Consider the following 22,360-nt stretch of genomic DNA (forward strand, 5'->3'; position numbering starts at 1 on the left):
AGGCTACTTATTCACATTATAAGCACAACAATGCGCTCATGGTAGTAGGCTATAACCGCGAATGTTCCATTAGTGGAAAACACCATTATCAAAAATGACCGCAAATGCAATTATGCATGTAATGCTTTTATTATAAAGGTGCATTTTTATGGTGAAAATTATCTTCCCCAAACTTGAAACTCACGTGCTGCCTGTTAGGCTCTACACCCCTTGTAAAGTGGATTAATGTGCTTAATATTAAGAATTTATTTGGACATTTTAGTTGTGATAAAAACCTTAATAAAACATATAGGCCCATGGGCTAAGCTATATGAGGTGTGCGACTATGATTAGAAAAAGTCGCCCAAAAAAAAGGCATTGTTTCTAATGCTGGGCATCATACACAAGTGATAATATAAACTCAGCAAAGAAAAAAACGCCCTCTCACTGTCAACTGCGTTTATTTTCAGCAAACTGAACATGTAAATATTTGTATGAACATAAGATTCAACAACTGAGACATAAACTGAACAGAAATGGAATAATGTGTCCCTGAACAAAGGGGGGGTCAAAATCAAAAGTAACCATCAGTATCTGGTGTGGCCACCAGCTGCATTAAGTACTGCAGTGCATCTCCTCATGGACTGCATCAGATTTGCCAGATCTTGCTGTTAGATGTTAACCAACTCTTCCACCAAGGCACCTGCAAGTTTCCGGACATTTCTGGGGGAAATGGTCCTAGCCCTCACCCTCCGATCCAACAGGTCCCAGACGTGCTCAATGGGATTGAGATCCGAGCTCTTCGCTGGCCATGGCAGAACACTGACAGTCCTGTCTTGCAGGAAATCACGCACAGAACGAGCAGTATGGCTGATGGCATTGTCATGCTGGAGGGTCATGTCAGGATGAGCCTGCAGGAAGGGTACCACATGAGGGAGAAGGATGTCTTCCCTGTAACGCACAGCGTTGAGATTGCCTGCAATGACAACAAGCTCAGTCCGATGAGGCTGTGACACACCGCCCCAGACCATGATGGACCCTCCACCTCCAAATCGATCCCACTCCAGAGTACAGGCCTCGGTGTAATGCTCATTCCTTCGACGACAAACGTGAATCGGACCATCACCCCTGGTGAGACGAAACCTCACTTTTTGCCAGTCCTTTCTGGTCCAGCGATGGTGGGTTTGTGCCCATAGGCTACGTTGCTGCCGGTGATGACTGGTGAGGACCTGCCTTACAAAAGGCCTACAAGCTCTCAGTCCAGCCTCTCTCAGCCTATTGTGGACAGTCTGAGCACTGATGGAGGGATTGTGCGTTCCTGGTGTAACTTGGGCAGTTGTTGTTGCCATCTAGTACCCTTCCTGCAGGTGTGATGTTTGGATGTACCGATCCTGTGCAGGTGTTGTTACACGTGGTCTGCCACTGCGAGGACGATCAATTGTCCGTCCTGTCTTCCTGTAGCACTGTCTTAGGCGTCTCAAAGTGCAGACATGGAAATGTATTGCCCTGGCCACATCTGCAGTCCTCATGCCTCCTTGCAGCATGCCTAAGACACGTTTACGCAGATGAGCAGGAACCCATGGCATCTTTCTTTTGGTGTTTTCAGAGTCAGTAGAAAGGCCTCCTTAGTGTCCTAAGTTTTCATAACTGTGACCTCTGTAAGCTGTTAGTGTCTTGACGACCGTTCCACAGGTGCATGTTCATGAATTGTTTATGGTTCATTGAACAAGCATGGGAAACAGTGTTTAAACCCTTTACAATGAAGATCTGTGAAGTTATTTGGATTTTTACGAATTGTCTTTGAAAGGCAGGGTCCTGAAAAAGAGACGTTTCTTTTTTTGCTGAGTTTATAATTCACAAGTGATAGGCTATTCTTGATTTAATCTTGTCTCTAAATAATATGTGTGAAATTTGTTTTGATTTAAAATCGACCATTATCATGCACCTGTATCGAAACAGGGGCAGCGGGGAAAAATACAAAAATACATATATGCACTTAAATAGCAAATACAGGACGTTTTTTAATTTTAATCTCAGCCAGGTAGGCTATACTCCTGTTGTAATGAGAAGCAATGTGCTTAATATTAGGGAAGTTGAGAAATAAATATAGTTGGCCTAGCCTATATGAAGCTGATGGGATCCTCCTCTTTGTAGGAGGCCATCACTCTGTTTTCTTGCGCAATTGCATAGCCTATTGAAATGTTGCGCAACATGAGCTTATGGGCTCTCATGAAGAGGGACAATATATTGCTGATTAGAGGGTCAATAGAATGCTGAGTACCAGGCAGTTAGCAAGTTTGGTAGGCCGCTAATGACCAGCAGCAGCATCAGAGCTTGGAGAAGCCTAATTACTGTGACTATACGGTCACATGGAATTTGACTGCCTTCCTGACTTGTGACCGCTGGTGTGGCGGTAATACAGTCCCCGCAACAGCCCTATGCCTGGCACCTACTACCAAACCCGTTCAAAACCACTTAAATCTTTTGTCTTGCCCATTCAACATCTAAATGGCACACACATAAACAAGCCATGTCTCAATTGTCTCAAGGCTTAAATATCATACTTTAACCTGTCTCCTCCCTTTGAGTCTATGTCATCTCAATGTCATGGAAAGAGCATGTTTTGTATACTCAGTGTACATATAGCCTACATACAGTAATAGATCTTCAATGGAAATAGTGATGCAACTGGCTATTTTTTCTTCATTAAAAAAATGAAATCAATACAACTTATGTTTACATACAAAAACACAAATTATAATGTATAAACCTGACCTGGTAAGTGACATTTTTTTTAAAAATAAGTCTATTTTCTAACCTCTTCTTGCAGGTGGTTGGCTGGAGGCTAACAGGGGAGACTGGGCGGCCATCTTGGATTCCCAGAACCAGACGAGTGCAAACAAGGGCCCAGGGGACATCACTGAGAAGGCCAGGACCAGAGGTGACATAGTGGAGGTCAGTGGATGGGACAGCGTCCTCAACTCTGGGCTGGGGAACAACACTGTTAACCAGAAACAGACAGTCGAACACAAAACAACCAAACTTAGTCTCCATGACAACAGACTGGCTGAGACCAGGGCAAGGTGTAGATTTGGTCTGCGGGGACGGGGAGGTGTCTGTATGCGGGGAGAGAGAACAACAGACACAGACTCAGCTAGCGATGCTCCGTCCTGCTCCTATAGTTGTGATTCAGAGACACTGATGACGCCTCTGGTTAACCACCTAACAGGTGCTGCCTTCAGCCTGCCTTCTATAGGATCTATCAACTGGAACATGGACCCTGCGACAACACAGTCACTCCCTGGCCTTCGTGCTCCTCATACTCACCTTATGTTAAACCAGACTTCAGACAATGCCGGTGCCTCAACACTAAATGGCTATATAAGCCCGATGACAAATGACAGTAGTAGTAACGCTATCTGTAGATCCGGTGGAAAAGAGAAGCGCTTCCCATGTTCTTTCTGTGGGAAAGCCTTCAGTTTCCCGAAACAGGTGGAGATCCACCAGAGAATGCACACGGGGGAGAAACCCTACAGCTGTACCCATTGTCACATGCGCTTCGCCCAGGCTGGTCATCTAAAGAGACACCAGAGGGTCCACACAGGGGAGAAACCCTACAGCTGCCCCCAGTGTGAGAAGAGGTTCTCCCACCAGCACCAGCTGAAGATGCACCTGAAGGTCCACACGGGAGAGAGGCCGTTTGCCTGTACTCACTGTGGGAAGAGGTTCTCAGAGAGGAGCTACCTCAGGATACACCAGCAGAAAATGCATACGGCCCATGTATAGTGTGTAGTGTTGACATGTAATGGAGTACTAGTTAGTTTGTAATTCATTCTCTTGGTTTTGGATGTAGTAAGGAACTGAATGAAGTGAACCAGGAAAGAATGAGTATGATAAGGCAGATTAAAGGACATGGTGATGGTTGGTGTGAAGGTGTCTGTAAAAATTATTCACTGGTGTAAAGTAGTGAAAATGTGTGTAATGTAATGTTGAACCTTTTCCAGAGTATTCTCAAAGGAATTTATCAAAGGGAGTGTACCAGATTTACAGAAAATGTAAAGTGTTACCATAGTATTATACTTGTCATGTATCGTTTTGTGCAATTAAAGTACTGTACTACAAAGTTATGTTAGTGTATGACCATTTTGTTGAAATGAAATACAATATTGACTGTGCTGACCTACTTGGTTATTTTTGTATTATTTTAGGGACTGAGTTTCCTTTCTCAGTCTAGCCAAAATATTATACTTCATTTTTTAATCAACACATATGGACATTGGCTCCATATTGTTAGGTACTTGAAAACACAGTGTTAGAGATGGGCTAGACTTGATTTATTATTTTACCCACCTCCCCACATTTAGAGGAACTAAACGATTTGTTATAACCTGAGCAAAAAAAGAACTGCGTTTATTTTCAGCAAACTTAAATATTTGTATGAACATAACAAGATTCAACAACTGAGACATAAACTGAACAAGTTCCACAGACATATGACTAACAGAAATGGAATAATGTGTCCCTGAACAAAGGGGGGTGTCAAAATCAAAAGTAACCGTCAGTAACTGGTGTGGCCACCAGCTGCATTAAGTACTGCACTGGACCAGATTTGCCATTTTTTTCTGAGATGTTACCCCACTCTTCCATCAAGGAACCTGCAAGTTCCTCTACATTTCTGGGGGGAATGGCCCTAGCCCTCACCCTCTGATCCAACAGGTCCCAGACGTGCTCAATGGGATAGAGATCCGGGCTCTTCGCTGGCCATGGCAGAACACTGACATCCCTGTCTTACAGGAAATCACGCAAAGAACGAGCAGTATGGCTGGTGGCATTGTCATGCTGGAGGGTCATGTCAGGATGAGACTGCAGGAAGGTTACCACATGAGGGAGGAGGTCTTCTCTGTAACGCACAGCGTTGAGATTGCCTGCAATAACAACAAGCTCAGTCGATGAGGCTGTGACACACCGCCCCAGACCATGACGGACCCTCCACCTCCAAATCGATCCCGCTCCAGAGTACAGGCCTCGGTGTAACGCAAATTCCTTTGACGATAAACGTGAATCGGACCATCACCCCTGGTGAGACAAGACCGCAACTCCTCAGTGAAGAGCACTTTTTGCCAGTCCTGTCTGGTCCAGTGACGGTGGTTTTGTGCCCATAGGGGGACGTTGTTGCCGATGATGTCTGGTGAGGACCTGCCTTACAACAGGCCTACAAGCTCTCAGTCCAGCCTCTCTCAGCCTATTGCGAACAGTCTGAGCACTGATGGAGGGATCGTGAGTTCCTGGTGTAACTCAGGCAGTTGTTGTTGCCATCCTGTACCTGTCCCGCAGGTGTGATGTTAGGATGTACCGATCCTGTGCAGGTGTTGTTACACGTGGTCTGCCACTGCGAGGACGATCAGCTGTCCGTCCGTAGCGCTCTCTTAGGAGTCACACAGTACGGACATTGCAATTTATTGCCCTGGCCACATCTGCTGTTCTCATGTCTCTTTGCAGCATGCCTAAGGCACGTTCACGCAGATGAGCAGGGACCCTGGGCATCTTTCTTTTGGTGTTTTTCAGAGTCAGTAGAAAGGCCTCTTTAGTGTCCTAAGTTTTCATAACTTTGACCTTAATTGCCTACCGTCTGTAAGCTGTTAGTGTCTTAACGACCGTTCCACAGGTGCATGTTCATTAATTGTTTATGGTTCTGTCGTGTCTTTGGCAATGCCGGATTAAGTGATATGACATGCTATTCTATAAAATAATTTCTCCGTAATTAATATTACCTGATTGAGTTTATCATGTAAATGTAATTAACTAGAGAGTCGGGCACCACAAAATAATATTTATAGAGCTGTTATCTTCCGAATAAACTCTTAAAGACCTAGTAATATCTTACATCAATAGCAGTCAATATTAATCGTCATCTTAATTCAGTCTCATCTGAAAGTTGTAAATTCTTAGTTATCTGCACGAACCCTGGCTAACAAGTTGAATCAGCAATATAAAATTGGGTTTAATTATTTATTTACTAAATATACAGAATTACACATACACATAATTAAATCATAACTTGATTACAAATTACGTCATAAAGGAAAACGTCCCTAGCGGGCGGAACAGATATGACAGCTTGTTACACAAAAGAAAAGGGGCTGGGTGAAAGTGAAAGAGCGGGAAGACTGAGGAACAAAGGGCGAAGCTGTGCTATCGTAAATGCATTATCTTATATATTCTAAATTACCGCCCATTTGGAAAAGGAAAATGCAATAAATATTTACTCTGAGCTGCGCTTCGGTAGGTTGGTGGTAGATGGAAGGCAGTGTTGTCCAACCAAGTCCTTTGTCCCATGAAGAATGTCTCTGCTGGTAAATTGAATACGTTGTAGTAACGTCGTTGTGTGGTAGACGGGATACTCTGTCCGTTCCTTCCTAACCCTCGTTTGCAGCGGCTGTTGCTAACTCAACGGCTAGGAGGTATCACTGCTGTAGTGAATAAGAGTTCAAAGTTCATACCATTCGCAACCAAAGCTCACGCTGATGTTGGCTTCGTTCTGTAGTTATTATCTGAACCATTCTGACATCAGACCGTCGTCCTCAGAACAGAAGGTTATATCGTCGTCAAGGGCTTATATAGGAAGGGAGAGGAGGGCGTGTTTGAAAAGTTTTATAGCCCATGTCCCTTCACAGGGGCAGGCCACTGATTGAGCAGAGCCCTATCTTATGAAAAACCAAATCTCACATTTTAGAAGTTAAATCACATTTCATACCATCACGAATAATTTAATATTCAAATATTTAAATTGAACAACAATTCCATGTGAATCCGATAACTCTGATGTGTAGACTTTCCACTATAGAGTTTGTTATCTTATCATTGATGAGAATGTCTCAGATGACAACCGAACTGACATCATATTCATTAAGTACCACCGCATATGTTCAATTGGTCGGATTACCAGAATATAGTTCATTTCCCCCCACCTTCAGATGTTTCCAGAATCTCTGTTACCCAAGGGTTTTGCAAATGTAACATCAGTAGGGTAGAGAGAGGAAAAAGGGGGGAAGAGGTATTTATGACTGTCATAAACCTACCCCCAGGCCAACCATGACAGTTCATTGAACAAGCATGGGAAACAGTGTTTAAACCCTTTACAATGAAGATCTATGAAGTTATTTGGATTTTTACGAATTATCTTTGAAAGACAGGATCCTGAAAAAAGGAATGTTTATTTTTTTGCTGAGTTTACAAATATAAGGAGACATAGTTATTATTTTTGCGGGTTTTCTTTCCTTGTATTTTTTTTGACAGATGTTACAAATAGCCTTCCCACAATAGGGAAGTGGGAGCTAAAGTTTCATGGTCCCACAGACTACCCGCCAGACCACCCCACCCTCTTCAGTCCACTACCTCGGTGTTGTAGACACACAAAAGAAAAGAAGCAATTATCTTAAACTAGAAAAGGACATAAACAGGAATCACATGCAAACATACAAACAACCACAAATACAAAAAATAAATAAAAATGAAACAAATAGAATCGTCATATGACTGGCAATCAGGAGCACCTTTCTTTTGTATATGAAATCAGGCCCATCCTTGATGTGTTATTTGGTCCCACTTATCAGTAAAATCTGGAGACCTCACACTTTCTTTTGCAATCTAATGTATAATAGTGTTTCACAGTTAGGTTGAAAGAGTCCAAGACTAACATTTATTTTCTGAGTTTTAAAAATGAAACCTTCCCCAGCAGAATCAATAGATTGTATATTGTTTTGTATCTGTCCCTGCACTCAATATAACTGTTTCTGGAAAAATAACAAAATCATATAAAACAGGGAGTAACCACTCTTGTACCTTTGCCCAAAAGATAACTATGGAGCAATACCAGAAAATATGTAACAAATCCAGCACTTCCACACGACAAAAACAGTAGAAAGAGGATTCTTCTATGTCCAATATGTGTAACATCTTGTTAGTAGCCAGAAATATTTACACTATCTTCAACTGAAACATTCAGATTGTGAAGTCTGTTGTTCTATACATGCTTTTCCCAGTAAGAGTTGAATTTGTGTGGGAAGGCAACTCATTTGTTGTTTTCCCAATTGAAAATGGTACTTGTCTTTATCTCCAGTTAACCATCTGTGAGATTTAATATGAGACCTACAAACAGTTTCTATTTTCTTTCCCTTAACTTTTTCTTCCATTCTGTTTGAATTGCTGCCAGTACCTGATAGTAAATATGTTCCCATACAATTGTGCACAGTGTAAAATTCCCATTACTATCAATGATATTTGTTTTATTATAAGATCCTCTTTTTCAGAAACACATTCCCAATTTTTATTTTATGTATCAGTGTATTTGAATTAAACCATATGATCTGGCTCTGAATTTTCCTGGGGACATTCCTGCTGTCAGTATGCAATAAATATTTAATTGATTATTTGAAGAATGGGTATACAGTGCCTTCAGAAAGTATTCATACCCCTTGACTTAATGCAAAGTGTTTTTTGAAATATTTTTTAGCACATTTATTGAAAATTAAATATCTAATTTACATAAGTAAATCAATACATGTTAGAATCACCTTTGGCACCGATTACAGCTGTGAGTCTCTCTGGATAAGTCTTTAAGAGTTTTGCACACCTGGATTATACAATATTTGCACATTATTATTAAAAACATTCTTCAAGCTCTGTCAAGTTGGCTGTTGATCATAGATAGACAGCCATTTTCAAGTCTTGCCATAGATTTTCAAGCTGATTTAAGTCAAAACTGTAACGAGGCCACTCAGGAACATTAAATGTCTTGGTAAGCAACTCCAGTGTGTATTTGGCCTTGTGTTTGAGATTATTGTCCTGCTGAAAGCTGAATTTATCTCCCAGTGTCTGTTGGAATGCAGACTGAAGCAGGTTTTCCTCTAGGATTTTGCCTGGCCTCTATTCTGTTTCTGTTTATCCTAAAAAAAACTCCTTAGTCCTTGCCGATGACAAGAATACTCATAACATGATGCAGCCCATCACCATGCTTGAAAATATGAAGACTGGTATTCAGTGATGTGTTGTGTTGGACTTAACTGAAACATAACACTTTGTATTCAGTATATAAAGTTAATTTCTTTGCCATATTTTTTGCAGTTTTACTTTAGTGCCTTATTGCAAACAGGCTGCATGTTTTGGAAGATATATTTATTATGTACAGGCTTCATTATTTTAATTATGTCATTTATGTTAGTATTGTGGAGTAACTAAAATGTTGTTGATCCATCCTCAGTTTTCTCCTACCACAGCCATTAAACTTGAACTGTTTTAAAGTCACCATTGGCCTCATGGTGAAATTGGCCATGATTGGCCTCATGGAGCGGTTTCCTTCCTCTCCGGCAACTGAGTTAGGAAAGATGCCTGTGTCTTTGTAGTGACTGGGTGTATTGATACACCGTCCAAAGTTTAATTAATAACTTCACCATGTCCAAAGGGATATTCAATGTCTGCTTGTTTACATTTTTACCAATCTACCAATAGGTGCCCTTCTTTGCGAGGCATTGGAAAACTTCCCTGGTCTTTGTGGTTGAATCAGTGTTTGTTTGAAATTCACTGCTCAACTGAGGGACCTTACAGATAATTGTATGTGTGGGGTACAGGGATGAGGTAGTCATTATAAAATCTGTGTCATTCTAAACACACTCATTCTAAGCACACCGAGAGAACCCATGCAATGCATTATGTGACTTGTTAAGCACATTTTTACCCCTGAACTTATTTAGGCTTGTCATATCAAAGGGGTTGAATACTTATTGACTAAAGACATTTTAGCTTTTAATTCATTTGTAAACATTTCTAAAAAGATTATTCCATTTTGACATTATAGGGTAATGTATGTAGTCCAGTGACACAAAATTCAGGCTGTAACACAACAAAATGTAGAAAAAGTAAAGGGGTGTGAATACTTTCTGAAGCACTGTAGATCAACTGAGAGGCAAGGAAGGTGTTTTTCAAGGTTACTCTGCCATATAAAAGACAAAGCTTTACCTTTCCACAGCAATAGTATTTTGTCAATCTTGGCTAGTTTCAAATCTAAGTTCTCCTTTACAAGATCCTTCTTTCTTTTGGAATGTGGATGCCAAGCATGTCCACTGGGCCATTGCTCCACTTCATTGGTACGCAAGACAATCCCGTAGGACAAAGAAGCCATATGTGGAGATCCTAGGCTGGTGTCGTTACACGTGGTCTGCAGTTGTGAGGCTGCTTGGACGTACTGCCAAATTCGCTAAAATGACATTGGAGGTGGCTTATGGCAGAGAAATGAACATTAGATTCTCTGGCAACAGCTATGGTGGACATTCCTGATGACAGCATGCCAATTGCACACTCCTTCAAAACTTGAGGTAGTATTGTATTGTGTGACAAAATTGCACATTTTAGAGTGGTCTTTTATTGTCCCCAGCACAAGGTGCACCTGTGTAACGAGCATGCTGTTTCATCAGCTTCTTGATATGCCATACCTGTCAGGTGGATGGATTATCTTGGTAAAGGAGAAATATTCACTAGAGAGAAATATGTTTTTCTTGTGTATGGAACATCTCTGATCTTTTATTTCAGCTCAACATGTTGTGTTTATATTTTTGTTTAGTATATATTGGAATTGTTCCTGATTGGGATGGCCAGCATCTCGATAGCTAATAAGAATAAATAAGGTGAAACTGAATCCCTTTGTCGAACCCCTCTAAATAAATAAATACCCAATATTCACTATTTTACTCACCAGTTTCTGATATAAGACTTTAAACGATTGAATAAATGACTTGCCAAAGTTAAAATACTGAAGGCATCTATATAAATGAGATTCCATCATGTCAAAAACTCCTTAGTCCTTGCCGATGACAAGAATACTCATAACATGATGCAGCCCATCACCATGCTTGAAAATATGCACTTGCCTTTTCTTCTATTTCACAATGTTCAATAGTTCCCAGAAAAATACTGTCACCTATGTAGTGACCCTAAATAAAGCCAGATTGCTCACTTTCAGTCATTTTGCTTATTACTTTTGTCATTCTAAGTGCTAAACATTTTGATAGAATATGGGTGTCACAGCATAAAGTGAGGGGTCTTCAGTTTGAGGTGCACAGAGCTTATATAATGGCCATTTGCTTCCTGCTTCAATAGTAATGTAATCAGTCAATCTCTTTGGGTCGTTGATCATTCCCCCTGTTCAAATGAAACATTTAAGCAGGTGAACAAAGGTTCTTTGTTTTCTGTAAAAAATTAAAATAAACTCTTACACCTCAATTGGTATACCGTCAAAGCCAGGAGATTTACCAGTTTGGAATGAGTTAATTGCCTTTAGTAGTTCATCGTCAGCGATCAATCCCTCACATGATGCTTTTTGTATTTCTGTTAAACTGCAATATGTCACTTTTTGGGTGACCCGACCAAATTCACATAGAAAGCCAAGTTGTAACTTTTTCATCTCGGTATAGCTTGCAGTTAATATAGAGCTTGTCAACAACAATATAAGCACCAAGCCTAGTCTATTTCTTTAAAGCTGCAATATGTAACATTTTGGGCGACCCAACCAAATTCACATAGAATTGTGCGTTACAGATCTGTCATTCTCATTAAAAGCAAGTCTAAGAAGCAGTAGATCTGTTCTGTGTGAATTTCTATGCTTCCCGTCCTTAAGTTTTGTTTTTGCGTCTTTTACTTTCAATTTTGTGCACCAGCTTCAAACAGCTGAAAATATAATATTTTTGGTTATTGAAAATATATTTCACATTGGTTTCGATGGTATAATGATGCTCTGCACTGATTTCTTGTTTTGTCACAAACTGAAATTATGCAAACTATTAGAATTTTAGCAACCATTCCATCAACCAGTGTGCATCATTGACCATATTTAAGCATCGGGTAGAGTATTTTGGTCAGTAAGCCCAAAGTTTGTACTTTGTAATTGTCTACCCTTGGATTTAACCGGTACCTTTTCTTTGTAGGCCTAATAACCGAATTTGGCCATGATGTGGCGATTTTTGATACCTCATCTGCTAGGATATGTAGTTTTGTTTGTATAATGTATTTTCCATCATTATTCTCAGAAATACCTGTGAAAACCAGGTTCTCTCTCATCGAATGGGACTGTAAGTCTAATAAATCCACCTAGAGTCCACCGGCGCGTAACATAAGTAACAATTTTGAAAATCCCATCAAAATCTTTCAGTTTAAGCTAGATATCTGTTTTTTTGGCATTGGCTGCGTCTCAATCCATCTGCGGTGGAAGGTGGCCAAGCTCCATTGGTGTTTGTCAGACATCCTGAAAATCGGTCTTCTCACGATAATGGCTGTGGCACGTCTGAGTGGTTTGGCCTACAGACTAACATGGAAAGATGAGACTATCGCGAACATGATGGTGTTCTCCATTTTGCTCAACGACCCCCACAAGTGTCACGGGACTCATGTGAATGTAACCGGTACTGGCTTTAAAAAAAATGAATGGAAGTATGGAGGTCATTTTGTACCTACCCCCAAAAAGGGGTTAAATATGTGTAAAAGAAAAGCACAAATATTTCCTGAGCTTTCTTTTATCTCCTAGATATAGGACAGACACTCCAAAACATTATTCCTTGTGATTTATTTTTTAACTGTCTTTTTTCTATTTATGAATGTGTTATTCAATAAGTTTTTATTGGATTTGGTACTAAAGGCCAAAGTCAGTAATTGATCAAATTATATACAGTACCAGTCAAAAGTTTGGACACACCTACAGTTGAAGTCGGAAGTTTACATACACTTAGGTTGGAGTCATTAAAACGTGTTTTTCAACCACTCAACCACATCCAAAATCAACATAATTAACTGCAAAACAAACAAGTACGACATAGAAAGATTTGGATTGTGGTGTGAGGGGATGACAGAGGCTCGTCTAGTAGGAGACTGTTGCTGATTACTGCCCAGGTGTTGTGGCCTCCAGGCACTTACTGCTGCCGATGCATCACCCAGATGGGTGCTACACATTCGGTGGTGGATGTTCCAGCCTACCTACAGAGGAGGAAGGGGAGCTGTGAACTGCAGAGACAGATGTGCCTGATAAAGCTTCGGGCCTGTCTGACTGATGTGTCTCCCTCCCTGGCTGTACCATCGACGCTGCATCCAATCAAGCTACACCTTTACTGAACTGCATCATCATCATCTAGCTGTGGAAGACCCTCTCCCATGAACTGCCAGCTCCCTTGTTTTTTTTAAAAGTAAGAAATTCTGTATGAAAAGTGCTATATACAGTTGAAGTCGGAAGTTTACATACACTTAGGTTGGAGTCATTAAAACTTGTTTTCAACCACTCCACAAATGTCTTGTTAACAAACTATAGTTTTGGCAAGTCGGTTAGGACATCTACTTTGTGCATGACAAGTAATTTTTCCAACAATTGTTTACAGGCAGATTATATCACTTATAATTCACTGTATCACAATTCCAGTGGGTCAGAAGTTTACATACACTAAGTTGACTGTGCCTTTAAACAGCTTGGAAAATTCCAAAAAATGATGTCATGACTTTAGAAGCTTCTGATAGGCCAATTGACATCATTTGAGTCAATTGGAGGTTTACCTGTGGATGTATTTCAAGGCCTACCTTCAAACTCAGTGCCTCTTTGCTTGACATCATGGGAAAATCAAAATAAATCAGCCAAGACCTTTATAGGCCTCCACAAGTCTGGTTCGTCCTTGGGAGCAATTTCCAAACGCCTGAACGTACCACGTTCATCTGTACAAACAATAGTACACAAGTATAAACTCCATGGGACCATGCAGCCATCATACCGCTCAGGAAGAAGACGCGTTCTGTCTCCTAGAGATGAACGTACTTTGGTGCGAAAAGTGCAAATCAATCCCAGAACAGCAGCAAAGGACCTTGTGAAGATACTGGAGGAAACAGGTACAAAAGTATCTATATCCACAGTGAAACAAATCCTATATTGACATAACCTGAAAGGCCGCTCAACCAGGAACAAGCCACTGCTCCAAAACTGCCTTAAAAAATCCAGACTACGGTTTGCAACCTCACTTGGGGACAAAGATCGTACTTTTTGGAGAAATGTCCTCTGGTCTGATGAAACAAATATAGAACTGTTTGGCCATAATGACCATCGTTGTGTTTGGAGGAAAAAGGGGGAGGCTTGCAAGCCGAAGAACACCATCCCAACCGTGAAGCACAGGGGTGACAGCATCATGTTGTGGGGTGCTTTGCTGCAGGAGGGACTGGTGCACTTCACAAAATATATGGCAGCATGAGGGAGGAAAATTATGTGGATATATTGAAGCAACATCTCAAGACATCAGTCAGGAAGTTAAAGCTTGGTCGTAAATGGGTCTTCCAAATGGACAATGACCCCAAGCATACTTCCAAACTTCCAAAGTGGCAAAATGGCTTAAGGACAAGGTATTGGAGTGGCCATCACAAAGCCCTGACCTCAATCCTATACAAAAGGAGGCCTACAAACCTGACTCAGTTACACTAGCTCTGTCAGGAGGAATGGGCCAAAATTCAAAACTTATTTTGAATTAGTTGGTGAACAGATGATCTCCGCATGTGTGGTTCCCACCGTGAAGCATGGAGGTGGTGGTGTGATGGTGCTTTGCTGGTGACACTGTCTGTGATTTATTTAGAATTCAATCAGACTTAACCAGCAAGGCTACCACATCATTCTGCATTATACACAATCCCATCTGGTTGCGCTTAGTGGGACTATCATTTGTTTTTCAACAGGATTTCCAGGCTGTGTAAGGGCTATTTGACCAAGAAGGAGAGTGATGAGTGCTGCATCAGATGACCTAGCCTACACAATCACCTGACCTCAACCCAATTGAGATGGTTTGGGATGAGTTGGATGTCAGAGTGAAGGAAAAGCAGCCAACAAGTGCTCGGCATATGTGGTAACTCCTTCAAGGTGGTTGGAAAAGCATTCCAGGTGATGCTGGTTGAGAGAATGCCAAGAGTGTGCAAAGCCGTCATCCCGGGAAAGGGTTGCTACTTTGAAGAATCTAAAATATATTTTGATTTGTTTAACACTTTTTTGGTTACTACATGATTCCATGTGTGTTATTTCATAGTTTTGATGTCTTCACTATTTTTCTACAATGTAGAAAATAGCAAAAATAAATAAAAACCCTTGAAAGAGTAGGTGTCCAAATTTTGATTGGTATTGTATATATTTTTTTAGACCTACGAATTCAAAATCAAATAGCTTACTAATCCATGGTGACCATCTTAGAACAATAATAACCCCCCAGTCTTAGACTCTAGAGAAATAATGTTTATTTCAGCATGTTATTGTCGCTTGATAATGAATTAACAATAGTTGTGAGTGTTTTGACATTACCTTTGAGCTGTAGGTTGTCTTTGATAAGGTATTTTATTTGGAGCTGGCTTAATGCCATACTGGCCGGAAGGTCACTGATATTTGTGCACAAATTATTTTGTGGGATTTTTACTGTTTTTTCTCCACAATTTTGTGATATCCAATTGGTCGTTAGTCTTGTCCCATCGCTGCAACTCCCCTACGGACTCGGGAGAGGCGAAGGTCGAGAGCCATGCGTCCTCTGAAACACAACCCTGCCAAGCCGCACTGCTTCTTGACACACTGCTCGCTTAACCCTTGAAGCCAGCTGCACCAATGTGTTGGAGTAAACACTGTCCATTCATGCACAACTTATAGCATTGATCCTTTCTTTTTTCAAGGACTGTAGTACATTGGTTTCAACCGGAGTTGTTTCCAAATCGGCGTTGTCTGTAAATAGTTTCTGCATCTTTTCGCTCCTTGGGGAGCTTGTTCTATTGACTGTGGTTAATGTTTTGTCATAGAAAGAGAAATGGGTGTACTCAGTTCAAATTTTCGTAGTGACAAAAGTTCTGCGGGTGCCAATGATGAAAGCTGCCGGCGAAAAGCATCCATTTGTTCTGGCCTCCGTTGCTAAACATGATATTTTATAATATCATGTCATGTTTCTGTGTGTACAGCAAATTGTTTCTTATATAAACCTTTATATTCTCTTCTGTACAATTTGTGTTCACAGTCTGCAGTCCATGAAGACCTGCTGATATCAGGTATTGCTGGCGGAAGAGACTGGACCTCTGAGGCGGCAGGTCACAAACCTTGGCCTCGAATCAGGACAGTGGATCAAGAGCCGTCACTCTTCCTTCCCGAGTCGGAACCAGGACCCAACCGTGAGGGACAGAGACTCCACTACCACCACTACACAGAACACAACCAGTGGACAGGTGGACTGAACAACCTCAGTCCTGGTGGTCATCAGAGAGACAGAGGCTCCAGTCAGGAATCTAGTCTGCAGACCAGACCCTTCTCTTCACAGTCTCAGTGCAGGGATGTAGCAGTGCCTGGGGCTGATAGAGATAGACCCTCCTGTTCTTATGATACAAACACCACAGTGTCCATGATGAACAGAGCAGGTCACCCTGGGCTTCAGCCTTCAAAGAGGGTGGTGGGCGACCCTCCTGGTGGTAGTCTTTCAGGAAGTCTGTCTTCTTCAGGGTCTCGTCTAATGCCTAGTGACTGGGTTCATAGAAAGCCTGGACCTGGGTCTAGCCTTCCTCAGTTACCTCATGGTTACCCCACCAACACAGACAGGGTCAGGATGGGCGTTCCCCACGAGATGTACCTTGCTTATAACACAGCACACAATCCCAACAACACCCAAACAATGACTAGAGGTCAAGGAGGCTCAAAGACTAACCATCTGGGGGCGGTGGCTCCTGCTTCTACCTCCTCTGGTGTCATCGGGTCACAACGTGGGAGGCTGAGCATTAGGACAGACGCAGACAAGCCATACGCCTGCCCCACATGTGGGAAGCGCTTTACTGAGGCAAACTATGTGAAGAAGCACCAGACAGTTCACACCAAGGAGAGGCCCTTCAAGTGCAAACTATGTCACAAGAGCTTCTCCTTCCTGACTAACCTTACCAGACATAGGAGTGTCCACAAAGGAGAGAAATCATAGCAGTGTGGCTTGAGTTTTACGCAGGGGATATCTGGGAACCATTCTTTAGCTGCCAAACACTACATGGCCAAAAGTATGTGGACTCCTTCTCGTTGAACATCTCATTCCAAAATCATGGACATTTATATGGTCTCCCCTTTGCTGCTATAACATCCTGCACTCTTCTAGTAAGGCTTTCCACTAGATGTTGGAACATTGCTGTGGGTCTTGCACTGTCTTGGCACTGTTGTTAAGTGATTAGGCCTGGCTTGCAGTCGGTCATTCCAATTCATCTCAAAGGTGTACGATGGGGTTTAGGTCAGGGTTCTGTGCAGGCCAGTCAAGTTCTTCCACACCGATCTCAACAAACCATTTGTGTATGGACCTCACTTTGTGCACGGGGGCATTGTCATGCTGAGACAGGAAAGGGCCTTCCCCAAACTGTTGCCACAAACTTGGACACACATAATCTTCTAGAATGTTCTTGTATGATGTAGCATTACCATTTCCCTACACTGGAACTAAGGGCCTAGCCCAAATCATGAAAAACAGCTCCAAACCATTATTCTTCCTCCACCAAACTTTACAGTTGGCGCTATGCATTCGGCAGGTAGCGTTCTCGTGGCATCCTCCAAACCCAGATTCGTCCATTGGACTGCCAGATGGTGAAGTCGTTCTTCCAGATGGTGAAGCGTGTTTCATCAATCCAGAGAATGCGTTTCCACTGCTCCAGAGTCCAATGCCGGCGAGCTTTACACCACTCCAGCCGACGCTTGGCATTGCGCATGATGATCTTAGGCTTGTGTGCGGCTGCTTGACTATGGAAACCCATTTCATGAAGCTCCAGACGAACAGTTCTTGTGCTGATGTTGCTTTCAGAGGCAGTTTGGAACTGGATAGTGAGTGTTGCAACCGAGGACAAACTATCTTTACATGCTAGTTTCTTCAGCACTCGGCGGTCTGGTTCTGTGAGCTTGTGTGGCCTACCACTTCACGGCTGAGCCGTTGTTGCTCCTAGACGTTTCCACTTCATAATAACAGCTCTTACAGTTGACCGGGGCAGCCCTAGCAGGGCAGAAATTTGACAAACTGACTTGTTGGAAAGGTGGCATCCTATGACAGTGCCATGTTGAAAGTCACTAAGCTCTTCAGTAAGGCCATTCCACTGCCCGTGTTTGTCTATGGAGATTGCATGTCGGTGTGCTCAATGTTATACACCTGTCAGCAACGGGTGTGGCTGAAAAAGCCAAATCCACTAATTTGAAGGGTGTCCACATACCTATGTATATACAGTGGGGAGAACAAGTATTTGATACACTGCCGATTTTCCAGGTTTTCCTTCTTACAAAGCATGTAGAGGTCTGTAATTTTTTTATCATAGGTACACTTCAACTGTGAGAGACGGAATCTAAAACAAAAATCCAGAAAATCACATTGTATGATTTTTATGTAATTAATTTGCATTTTATTGCATGACATAAATATTTGATACATCAGAAAAGCAGAACTAAATATTTGGTACAATATTACAGAGATCATACGTTTCCTGTATTTCTTGACCAGGTTTGCACACACACATTTTGGCCCACTCCTCCATACATACCTTCTCCAGATCCTTCAGGTTTCGGGGCTGTCGCTGGGCAATACGGACTTTCAGCTCCCTCCAAAGATGTTCTATTGGGTTCAGGTCTGGTGACTGGCTAGGCCACTCCAGGACCTTGAGATGCTTCTTACGGAGCCACTCCTTAGTTGCCCTGGCTGTGTGTTTCGGGTCGTTGTCATGCTGGAAGACCCAGCCACGACCCATCTTCAATGCTCTTACTGAGGGAAGGAGGTTGTTAGCCAAGATCTTGCGATACATGGCCCCATCCATCCTCCCCTCAATACGGTGCAGTCGTCCTGTCCCTTTTGCAGAAAAGCATCCCCAAAGAAGGATGTTTCCACCTCCATGCTTCACGGTTGGGATGGTGTTCTTGGGGTTGTACTCATCCTTCTTCTTCCTCCAAACACGGCGAGTGGAGTTTAGACCAAAAAGCTCTATTTTTGTCTCATCAGACCACATGACCTTCTCCATTCCTCTTCTGGATCATCTAGATGGTCATTGGCAAACTTCAGACGGGCCTGGACATGCGCTGGCTTGAACAGGGGGACCTTGCGTGCACTGCAGGATTTTAATCCATGACGGAATTCTTACTGGTTGGTAGGTGATCAAATACTTATGTCATGCAATAAAAGAGCTTCTCCTTCCTGAGTATCCTTATTAGACAGTGGGAAGGTCCACAATGGGGAGAAATCATAGCAGTGTGGCTTGAGATTTATTGGTATTGGTATTTTATTAGGATTCCCATTAACTATTGCAAATGCATCAGGTTCTCTTCCTGGGGTGCACACAAAACATGATACAATAAGAACATTAATAGTCAAGAACAGCTCAAGGACAGAACTACATACATTTAAAACATCACACAGATTACAAATAAGTACATACACACAAAAAATCTAGGTCAAATAGGGGAGAGGTGCTGTGCCGTGAGATGTTCATTAATCTGTTTTTTAAAAACAGGTTTGCTGTAAACTTGAGCAATTTCAGATGGAAGAGAGTTCCATGTAATCATGGCTATATATAATACTGTACATTTCTTGGATTTGTTCTGGATTTGGGAACTGTGAAAAGTCCCCTAGTGGCATGTCTGGTAGGCTAAGTGTGTGTGTCAGAGCTGTGTGTAAATTGACAATGGAAAGGATTTGGAATTTAACACATTGACTGCATCACCTTTTTTCATAAGAAACAGTCTCTGCTCTACTTTTAGTCAAGAGAGACTGGTATGTATAGTGTTGATATTAGCCCTCTGATTACAGTGACGAGCAAGACATTCCACTCTGTTCTGGGCCAGCTTCAGTTTTCCTATGTCCTTTGCAGCACCTGACTGGGCAATAATCAAGATAAGATAAAACTAGAGCCTTTATTTGCGGAGTGTGGTGTCAAAAAAGCCAAGCATCTCTTTATCATGGACAGACCTCTCCCCATCTTTACAACCACTCAATGAATATGTTTTGTCCATGACTGTTTACAATCTTTTCCTGGTACATTTGTTTTAATTTTTTTATAATTCCAAGGTCACACACCATGTAATTTAGTCTCCTCAACGGCCACATTATTCATGATCAGATTCAGCTGATGTATAGAACTTAAATGATTTGAGGGAATGATTTTTACCAAATATAATGCTCTTAGTTTTAGAGATGTTCAGGACTAGTTTAATACTGGCCACCTATTCTAAAACGGACTTCAACTCTTTGTTTAGGGTTGCAGTGATTTCACTAGCTGTGGTTGCTGACACGTATAGGGTTGAATCATCAGGGTACAGTCAGTATACAGTGCATTCAGAAAGTATTCAGACCCCTTCATATTTCCCACATTTTCTTACGTTATAGCCTTATTCTAAAATTGATTAAATAGTTTTTTTCCCCCCTCATCAATTTACTCACAATACCCCATAATGACGAAGCAAAAACAGTTTTTTCAAAAAAACAAAAATCACATTTACTTAAATATTCAGACCCTTTTACTCAGTACTTTGTTGAAGCACCTTTAGCAGTGATTACAGCCTTGAGTATTCTTGGGCATGACGCTACAAGCTTGGCACACCAGTTTTTGGAGAGTTTCTCCCATTCTTCTCTGCAGATCCTCTCAAGTTCTGTCAGGTTGGATGGGGAGCTTCGCTGCACAGCTATTTTCAATGTCTCTTCAGAGATGTTTGATCGGGTTCAAGTCCCGTCTCTGGCTGGGCCACTCAAGGACATTCAGAGACTTGTCCCGAAGTCACTCCTGCTTTTTCTTGGTAGTACTTAGGGTCGTTGTCCTGTTGGAACGTGAACCTTCGCCTCAGTCTGAGGTCCGGAGCGCTCTGGAGCAGGTTTTCATCAAGGAACTCTCAGTACTTTGCCCCGTCATCTTTCCCTCGACCATGACTAGTCTCCCAGTCCCTGCCTCTGAAAAACATCTCCACATCATGATGCTGCTAGCACCATGCTTCACCATATCGAAGGTGCCAGGTTTTCTCCAGACGTGACGCCTGGCATTCAGGCCATAGAGTTCAATCTTGGTTTCATCAGACCAGAGAATCTTCTTTCTCACGGTTTGAGAGTCCTTTAGGTGCCTTTTGGCAAACTCCAAGTGGGCTGTCATGTGCCTTTTACTGAGGAGTGGCTTCCGTATGGCCACTCTACCATAAAGGGCTGATTGGTGGAGTGCTGCAGGGATGGTTGTCTTTCTGGAAGGTTCTCTCATCTCCACAGAGGAACTCTGGAGCTCTGACAGAGTGACTATCGGATTCTTGGTCACGTCCATGACCAAGGACTTTCTCCCCGATTTCTCAGTTTGGCCGGGGCAGCCACCTCTAGGAATAGTCTTGGTGGTTCCAAATTTCCTCAATTTAAGAATGATGGAGGCCACTGTGTTCTTGGGGACCTTCAACGACCTTCATTTTTTGGAACCCTTCCCCAGATCTGTTCCTCAACACAATCCTGTCTCGGAGCTCTACAGACTATTCCTTCGACCTCATGACTTGGTTCTTGCGCTGACATGCACTGTCAAATGTGGTACCTTATATAGACAGGTGTGTGTGTTTTTTTTTTCAGGGGGTGGATCAGCTCTAATATTGCGGATAGATCGTTGCTTCCATCAATGTAATTGTCTGCAACATTTCCAATCCCCCACATATTTTTGGGTAACACACTTTTTTTTAGACTATACCTTTATTATTCCTCGCAAACCCTACCACTCCTCCCCCAATTGGAGTAAACTAAGAAACAATAACACTTAGGCTTCTACCTTCAGTTTATACATATTATATACATATCTATTTTACAATAGTTGGATTTTGTTTGTTTTAATCTATCCTCTCTTTCCGATGTCCATCCGGTTTGTGCGATTTAACAACATTTCTGAACCTATTTTACAGACCTGTATGTTTTACATTGGTTATCTTGTTGTTATTAGTCCCACCCTTCAGCTCCATTCAACCCCTCCCATCTATCTCTTAACACCATCCATTTTGGATTTCTATTTGCCATATATTTTTCAACTGTGCTGTGATGCTTCACAAAAGTACTGAACCATTTTATTTTCATAGCTTCTACAGATTGTAAATAAACAATTAAAAAATCAATCATATAATAATTATTTTTGATCAATTGACTATGACTTTTCAAATCATCCAGTATTGCTATGTACAGAGTTAGTTCTAGGTAAATGTTGCAATTCTTCAGCCATTCCTGGACCTGTGACCAAAAACAATGAAATGGTCAGTACCAAAATAAATGATCTAATGTCTCTTCTTCCTCGCAGCAAAATCTGCAGAGCTGGGAAGATTGTATCCCCCACATATATATATAATATTCTATTGGTT

At 41.8% G+C, this 22,360-nt stretch overlaps 1 protein-coding gene across 1 annotated transcript in view; it reads left to right on the plus strand.

The window, feature by feature from the left end:
• Window positions 1-22,120, plus strand: part of LOC110534617 (uncharacterized) — a 29,025-nt gene extending 6,905 nt beyond the window's left edge. The window contains exons 6-7 of the mRNA XM_021619533.3: window positions 2,810-2,934; window positions 16,029-22,120. Coding sequence (XP_021475208.3) covers window positions 2,810-2,934; window positions 16,029-16,970 — 1,067 coding nt within the window. The 3' untranslated portion in view covers window positions 16,971-22,120. The remainder of the gene's footprint in view (window positions 1-2,809; window positions 2,935-16,028) is intronic.
• Window positions 22,121-22,360: the final 240 nt, after the last annotated feature.

The sequence above is a fragment of the Oncorhynchus mykiss genome, chromosome 10 (genome assembly GCF_057628025.1).
Source record: "Oncorhynchus mykiss isolate SJ-2025 chromosome 10, ASM5762802v1, whole genome shotgun sequence".
In the NCBI taxonomy this organism is placed as follows: domain Eukaryota; kingdom Metazoa; phylum Chordata; class Actinopteri; order Salmoniformes; family Salmonidae; genus Oncorhynchus; species Oncorhynchus mykiss.